The following is an 8,837-nucleotide window of genomic DNA, read 5'->3' as shown; positions in this document are numbered from 1 at the left end:
TGCTTGTAGTATGTTATTACTATTCAGTCTTTTATGTTAAAATCCAAGAAATCTACTATTTGGAAACAGATTTTACTTTTGATAAAAATGTTACGTGCCTGTGTGTACATAGAGAGTATGTATGTAGCAATTAATCAAGAGTTAGATTGTTAAGGTGTACTAGAGGCATAAGAAACCCTAAGCTTTCTTTTATACCTTAATCTGTTCTGTAATCCTTTCTGTGACAGATCTTCAAGTGAGAGGATCCTCAAAGGAATCCAGTCAACTGTGAAAAATGGAAAGGGGGGTGGAGAGAAGAGTTGTCACTTTTTAAAGGTTTTTCCTTTAGGTTATTATAATTGGTTTTAATTAAAAATTTCAGATGCAAAATTATCTTGGTGGGAAGTATACTTGTATTAGTATGACAGATGTGTATAAAACACCAACAGAAAAATGTATTTGATGGAACTGTGCCTGTGAATATGTATGTAATATATGGAAAGCTAGATATTGGTTGTGTATTATTTCAGGTCCTCAAACTCTTTCCCTTCAGTGGTCCAGCAGGGCCTCTTACTCACATATATTTTGTTGGGTTTTTTTCCCTTCAAAACTTAGAAGTATATGGAAATGTAGTGTTGATGGGTATTTACAGGTGTCTATTCTAAATTTTATTGAACAGCCTTTTAAAATCTAAGCTGGTTTGTATTAATGAAAATTTTTAAAAATCTTTTTACATACAGAGTTTTCCATCCGATGAGGGCTGGCCATTTGCAAAGTACTTAGGAGCATGCGGAAGAATGGTGGCTGTCAATTACGTTGGAGAAGAGCTGTGGAGTTATTTTAATGCACCATGGGAGAAACGAGTTGATCTGGCCTGGCAATTAATGGAAATAGCGGAGCAGCTGACAAATAATGACTTTGAATTTGCACTCTACCTCCTTGATGTCAGCTTTGACAACTTTGCAGTTGGACCAAGAGATGGGAAAGTTATCATTGTAGATGCAGAAAACGTTCTGGTAGCAGACAAAAGGTTAATCAGACAGAGTAAGTGTCTTCTTTCTCTCCTCTCCCCTCCCCTCACCCCATGTCTTTTGCTTCTTTCTCGGCAAGCACAATATTTAAAGTATGTGTAGCTGCTAAATTCTCGTTTTGTTGGCTTTATAACCAGACTACTAATTAACAAACTAATTAGCTTTCTTCTGCAATTAGACTACTAATTAACTTGACCAATTTGTCAATTTTATGAAGTGTGGAGTCTACCTGAACTTGATTTACATATGCTTTTCATCTCTGTAATCCTGCTTAAATGGAGAGGTGGGGTGGGAAGAGAGGGTTTGGAGATTGGAGGGGTTTGTACAGATGGATGGGCAGATAGACAGGTAGGCTGGCTGATGGACTTGTCTACCTTTGCTAAAAGAGGGAGATGGCTCCCATCTTTTTCCAGATGTCTGTACGCAAGTCTTGGCATTCTGTTTTCTGTGAATGGCAAGACAGTCTTCCTGCCCACTTTGCCTTAGTTACATAGCCTGCCTCTTGTTCAACTGTGCTCTGTAATAATGGAACTGAAGGAATGGGAAATTTTAGTGCTGTTTCCAAATGGGAATGGTGAAAATTTGTTCATCTTTCTGTCAACTGTAAAAGCTCAAAGCAGCAGGAGAGATGTTTGACAAAGGGGTATTACATGGGTTTATATTCCTTTTGAGCTTATAAGGAAAAGTTTACAGACCCAAGGGCTGGACACATGAAACCCTAGATTCTGCAGAAGTTCATGGCAATAGGCCAAGTGATTCCAGTTTACTTTGGGTGAATGGATTTTTTTAAAAAAAAGTTTTGCAAATAGACTTCATATGCTGTGCTGCTGAATTAACTTGAAGACCATATTTTCGTTTTTTTTTTTTTTTTTTTTTTTTTTGTTGTTGTTTTTTTTTTTTTCTAAAAAGATTTATTATATATTCTCAAGGATCTCAGATTAAAATTATCTGAGCCTACCAAGAAAACTTTTCAATGTATTGGATATCCCGTACATTTACTTTAGTACTTATGGGCGACACAAATAAACTTTCTTTTTCTTTTTTTATTTCTTTTTCCACCATTTTAAAGTAATATTACTTAAGACTTTGAATTTTGGAGCATGTCACAAAGATAACCAAATGAACTCTGAAAAACTTGATGTGTACATGGAATAGAAGCAAGTGGCTTCTTGCAGAAGCTGAATGCAGAGTGTGTCATGCTTACATCTGGTCTATATTATTCAGACTAATTTGGATCTAACTAGGATTTTGCTGCATGATTTGTAATCTAATAATTAATCAAGAACAGAAATTAAGTTCTCAGTCTTTGTATAAACTTGACATTTAATACTGATTTAATTAATCTGGAAAGTTTCATTAAACAATCTCTGTCTGGAGTGGTTAATATGGATGATTATTTATTTGAATATGTACGTTCTGTCCAGTTGCACTGTACAGTAATATCTAATTGTACTCCATGTGGGATATCATATTTGAGTTTGCTGAAGTCCTTTTTTCACATTCTCCTTTGGCTTTTTTCCCATTTTGAGTTTGCTGTACATTGTACAAATTTTGCATCATATTTTTATAGTTTTAGCAGTCATTCTTCAGTATGCTTTCTTTTTTCTAGACTGGCTTGCAGGGCACTGTAAATGAGTAGATCAATAGTCACACAGATAATTTTTTTCTTGCATTGCTAAAAGAGATCCACAAAACTCCATGACAAGGACCACTTTTCAAAGCTAGCAGTAATCTAGAAACTTAAGATGAATGTTTTCTAACAAAAAGTAGTAAGAAATCAGGAGATGTCACACTCAGTAACCTTTTTACATAATATTGTATAAGGTATTTTCTGTAATTCAAGTTTTAATTTAAAGAAAGCTTTGTGACCAGGCCACAAGATGTACCTTCAAATTATGGTAACTTGTAAAATATACATAAAGAAGGGTTTATACATGTATGTAAATGCCATTTGTTTTGTTGATTTTTTTCTTTCTTCAAAGGTTTTATGTAATGCATCTACTTTTTTATACACACTTCTTAGTTACTACTATGTCTGAAGAAGGAAGTTGGAAGATAATGTTTCAGAAGTTCATGACAGTTACTTTGCAGTGGAATTTTTTTGTTCTTTGGTAGACCACTTCTCAGTGTTAGTTCCCAGGGCAACCAGAGAAACCAAATCTATGTTGCTAAAATAAATCATGTCGCTTGTTTGTTTTTCTCTCAGCTTCAGCTGTGGGTCTTCCTCTTGTACTTGTTTATGCTACTTTTTTCCTGTGGGTATGTGTGTGAATGTAGATTTCATGTGTTGTGTGCTGGTTTTTCTGCTTTCTTCTTTTTTGCTATTTATTTTACCCTCTTTCTTTCTTCCCCTTACTTTATGTACTGCCGAGGCCATTTCAGCAGAAGGGTATATCAAGCTGTCAGATGCAGTCTTAGAGTAGAACGTTTCAGAGTTCATCTAAATAAAATTGGTTTATAGTTTAAGTATTACCAGTTTGTGTATGAACTTCTGATTGTATTCAGACACAAATATGCTCTTTCCTCCTCTCTCACACTTTTTTTTTTTTTTACTGTCTCCTTATTTCACAGATAAACCTGAAAACTGGGATGTATGGTATGAAAGCAAATTTGATGACTGTGATAAAGAAGCCTGTCTGTCCTTCTCAAAAGAGATTCTTTGTGCTCGTGTCACTGTGGACCACAATTATTACGCTGTTTGTCAGAACCTTTTATCAAGACACGCCACATGGCGTGGCACTTCTGGAGGACTACTTCATGACCCCCCAGCTGAAATTGCCAAAGATGGCCGACTTGAGGCCTTGCTGGATGAGTGTGCCAACCCAAAGAAGCGATATGGTAGATTCCAAGCTGCAAAAGAACTGCGTGAATACCTTGCACAATTGAGTAACAATGTGAGGTAGTCCACAGTGAAAATTTTTTGCAACACTGGCTGAAATACTATTGCAAAGACACATAGAAAATGAAGTTTTGAACTTATGTATTAAAAAGAGAAAATAATTAAAAAAAAGAAATTAGTTTATCCGTTTTCAAAATACCATAAAAATATAATTTTATGGTGTTACAATGTTCCTTTGCAAACAGACAAGGTACTTACTGAATTAAAACTTGAGCTACTACTGACTCTCCTCTCTAACTATTTAAAAGGGAGTAGGTCAAAAAAGACTGTGATAGCTTAATTGACAGCTTGTGTGTCAAAGGGTACTTTACATAAAACTGCATTAGTGTCACAGTTCTGTGAAACTGATGTTCTTACTTGGAAAGTCAAGTTAGACTGATGGCCTGTTTTAAAGGCCCTTTTCCTGACATCATTGTCTCATTTTTGTGTTTGTTTAAACACCCTGAAGTGGCATTTACATCCAGGTAAATCTAGCTGTCTGCATTGTTTTAAATTTAACGGGCTTTCATGTTAATGCTGTGCAGTACATTCCTACTGTGAGTGCAGGATTCCCGCGTTTACTGTCTAATTTTAGGGGGTTTTACACTGTATTTTACTATGCTTAGACAATGTGGTTTGGTTTTTTTTTTAATATCATCATAAATTTAAATGTCATTTGAACTAACAATCATTTGATGCCTTTTGTAGTTCTGCCATTGGAAATATCACTTAATGTAATTATTGTAGAAAACTTTTACCCTTCATGCCAGTAAATACACATGACTGTTTTGGAGGAAATCATGGTATGAACGAACTCTTATTTTTAGCAGAGACAATTTGAGAATTGGAGAGAGACTACAATAAAAATATCTGTATTCTTTAAATTGGGGATAGAAGCTTGACTAAAAATAAAAATTCACTAGTCCATGTAGTTAAGCATAAACCAAAGAAAATGGTTTTGTTTATTAGTTTCTAAACAAATAGTAAAGAAAAAATGCTATACTGTAGTGAAGCTAATAATTCTCAAAATTCAAGTTTCAGTGGTCCTTGGTTACTCTTTGAAGAGCTTCTAAAACTATGTGCTTATGCTAGAAGAAAACCCTAATTTGAATAATAACGTCTAGAAAGTTAACAATTTGGTTTACATCCTTCCCAATTCTGTTGAATTCAAGTGTAATGGAGTTTACTGAATAGTCATCTTTTAGTTTACTAGCTAAATTGATCAAGCTGTATTCACTTTAGACACACTTACTTGAACTAAGTTTGACTATTCCCAATGAAGTTAAAATTAACTTTGTGAGGTTTGGGTAAATCTGGAGTTCTCATAAATTACAGTTTTTATAAAAACCTCAGTTAGTGCTATAAGAACTCTTTTTTTTTTTTTTTTTTTTTTTTTGCAACTACTATAATGCTTTGTTTTCATAAACAATACACTTAGAAAACGTATGCATATTACTTCTTGTGACAGTAATGAAGGAAACTAATATTTCTTAAATACATGTATAAAAAAATATTTCATACAATCTAACAAGAATTCTGAGCAAGGTAGTATGTGCTGCTTTCAAGAGCAAAGTTAGTATGCCTCTCACATTGCATCAAAAGACTGATGGAAGCTGTTGCTTTACCAAATTGCTGTGAGTGCAAGGTGAGGAAAATGTGTCTCACTGTCTGGCCCTTCTTTCTCAAAGTTCAAAAAGTGGAGCCATATAAAGATGCAGAGTGCTTTTTGATTTCTTAGATGACTATATTAGGGGTATTTTAGAATTCAAAATTCTCACTTCAAGTCATCTTTACCTATGTAGTCCTAATTTGCTCCCAATCCCTTGTCTTGTTTTCTGAAGTTAAAATACCCAATGCAGCTTTTAATTTTCATTTCTCCCCTCCGCTTATTTGAAAATGGTTTTACATGCTTGCTCTGGCACAAGCTGTCAGAGAAGGTTCATGTTATTTTTCATTTTAAAATCCACTTATTTGAAGAAAATAGACTAACCCTCAAACTAGGTAATACTACCCTACCATAAAAGCCTTGACTTATCACTAAAGTTGTTTTTTAAACATCTACGACATTTCCCAGTGAGCGAGTGGAGTATGATTGTTAAAGTTATAAAAGAAACAAACACTGCCAGTTTGGTTACTACTCAAGGCAGTTCTGTAACTGTCAGAATGTCCTATCAGATTTGATTTGGGGTTTAGTTCCCTCAGTAGTAAGCTACTAAAGCCGATTATAAAAGGAATTTGGAACTTTAAGAAAAGAAAAACACTACAGGGAAAACATTGTGGAGAGCAATAAATCTTGTTCTGTTTGCACCTATCAGATATTTATTGTACAATAACAATTTATATTTTTAGTCATTGCCCATTATTATTGATGAACACGGTGAAATATTTTTGAATGAGATGTTTGGGGTTTGTATGTGCATTACAATTGTCTTTTTGTACTGTAAGTTACTGTTTGATTGGAATATTTTATCAAAACTGTCTCCCTGTGCCTTTATATGACAAGAAAGTTGTTTCTGCAACTTCTAATGATATTAATAAAGAATACTTTAAGAACCTCATCTCAGATACTCATTTTCAGGTCAGTAAATCTTTTAAGGTTGACTTAGTCTAGGATACATTAAAATATATGTAGAACTAGCTTTTGTTGTGTTGCATTATGATCAAAAGTGACAGATAGGAACTTTTTCCCCCCTCCTTTCTAGTAGACTGTTTGATCCAAAGTATGAATGACCTGTCAGGAATCTTTTTGGTTTGGAGATTATCACAAGTGGGATTCATTTTCGTAAAAACAGCTTGATCAAGCCATATCTTTCTGTTCTGTTAACTGAAAGAAAATATTTTCAAATTAAACAAGTTGATATATTCACTCTTTATTGTTTGAGAAACTTATTTTTCCTTGTATTTAGAGTAATTTATATTGCTAGTACCACTGTGTCTTCAGTACAATATTCTAGCAGTTGATGTAATATAAATACATAATGACTTTTGATGTTTACTCTGGATTTTTGAGTGAGCTTTTGCATTTGAAACAACGTCCTGCAGTTACACTAAAGCATATATTCCATTCTGACTTTCTGAGCCTGTGTAAATATTAGGAACAATTTGTCTCAAAACCACCTGGATTAAAAAATTTTTTTTAGTTGCACTCCTGCTGCTTCAATTTACATCTTCAGGAACTGCAAATATGCAGATTGAAACTTGTAAACTTTCCAGTGTGCCTCAGATGTCAAGATCATTACGATCTTAAGAAGAAACTAGCATGAGTAACTGCTGCATCTTTTCTTTCAACAGTTTCCAGAGTATAGCGTAGTCTGATCCTGGTTGCCTTGAAGTTTGAGATGTGGTATTTCTGGTACTTTCTTACCAGGTAATTTTTCATTGTGAGATCTACTCTTACGAGACACTTCAAATATGTATGCTACTCTGATTTACCACAAAAACTGGGTTAAATGCAACTTTCTTTACATTTATTAGAGTGGAGACCTTGGCTAACTTTAAAAGGCACTAAAATGTGTTGGTTCTCTACGGTCAGTCTAATGTTTTTGTAGAATCCAGCAACGGTGCTGTCATGGATTCCTGTTTTTCCATGTGACATGTCTGATTTCAGTACTAACTTTTAAGCTCCTTTGTTAGTTATTTATATTGTTTGAAACCTGTGTTTTAGAGATTAGGATAGATTGGACTGTGAAACCTCTGCAAAATGCTGTGTCTAGTGACTATCAGAGAAACATTCTGTTAGGGAAGTATATTTCTCAATTTGAATATTTGCTGTGCAGCCTGCTTAAAACGCTTTTGAAGTTCCTCATGGTTTCTTTCTATCTCGGTCTTCCCAAGCCCTTAAAAATCCAGTCCATCAAATGAAAACATCATTAGTCTTGATTTCATCTACTTTTTTTTTTTTTTTTTTTTTAAGTTTCAGTGCACAGACCTGCTACTTTATTTGTTAGCCTTCATCTGACTAGGTCACTCATTATTAGCATCACTGTTATTTCTACTTTAAAAGTCAGGTTTTTGTTTTCTGTTTCCTTACTTCCAGAGGAAATAATGTATTCAAAGATGTACAGTGAGTTTAAATAGACCTTTATCTTCTTCTAGTTTAATTTTAGGGTGTTCTTAAAACAATTTTTCCTATGCTGATTTGTCATTTTTTTAATGTGACTCTCCAGATCTGACAAGTGTCAGTTTGCCTGAGGTACTTCTAAGCATCAGATTCTTTTTGTATTTCATACCAAGTTTTATGAACATATTTCACTATTCTTCCAGGCAAAAGTCTCTGGTAGTCTGACTTGTACTGTACATTACACTAATGAGCTTTTGCTAGATTCAGAAAGGCCCTGTGGCTTCTAGATGTCTTTGTAGAGTGTGCATGTGACGTTAGGACAGTGTAGAGTCTGTTGTTTTGGCAGCAGATGGATTTGTTGTTGCCATGCTGGAAGTATGAGAATATACCTTCCTGTGTGGTTCAAAACCTAGAGAAATTTCAGGAGTGTTAGTAATGAACATTTCCTGCAAATACTGGCTTGCATGTTCAGGTCAGAGCAGGAAAGTTCTGACTGTAAAAGAAAAAAAAACATCTAAGGCTGTTTTTTGTATTTGGTGGGTTAACTCCAGTCTTCTGAGAACATAAATGTGAAAGCAGAATATACTTCAAAGCAAAATAGACTGTTTAATATATAGCTTGTGTTCAGATAGAAAGAAGAGCTTTTGGGGGGGTCAGTGTTTTCAATAGCTTGTCTGTTAGTCAGTTTTAATACACATCTTTCTATTCTGAACATGATGCTTTTGTATATGGTTAATGTTTACTATAGGTTCTAGCTTTTGATATTAATGGAGGCTGAGTGCATCCATTTAATATGCTCTTGGTATAACTACAGATTCCCAGATAGATGCCCTGTATCTTTTTAAAGGAACAGGGTTTTCAACATTTTCTCCAAAAATAGTTCTGAAAC

General features: G+C 34.4%; 1 protein-coding gene across 2 annotated transcripts in view; it reads left to right on the top strand.

Moving 5' to 3' along the window:
• DIPK2A (divergent protein kinase domain 2A) overlaps positions 1-4,011 on the top strand; it is a 6,133-nt gene extending 2,122 nt beyond the window's left edge. The window contains exons 1-2 of one of the 2 annotated variants that reach the window (XM_026855220.1): positions 420-1,023; positions 3,582-4,011. In XM_026855220.1, coding sequence (XP_026711021.1) covers positions 777-1,023; positions 3,582-3,913 — 579 coding nt within the window. In that variant the 5' untranslated portion in view covers positions 420-776 and the 3' untranslated portion in view covers positions 3,914-4,011. Of the gene's footprint in view, positions 1-419; positions 1,024-3,581 lie in introns of those variants that run through there. The other variant, XM_026855221.1, reaches the window with a different exon arrangement.
• The last annotated feature ends 4,826 nt before the right edge of the window (positions 4,012-8,837 follow it).

The sequence above is a fragment of the Athene cunicularia genome (genome assembly GCF_003259725.1).
Source record: "Athene cunicularia isolate RWA chromosome 9 unlocalized genomic scaffold, athCun1 chr9_part1, whole genome shotgun sequence".
In the NCBI taxonomy this organism is placed as follows: Eukaryota; Metazoa; Chordata; class Aves; order Strigiformes; family Strigidae; genus Athene; species Athene cunicularia.
Note: the sequence above shows the minus strand (reverse complement) of the source record. Positions and strands in the feature narration are given on the sequence as shown.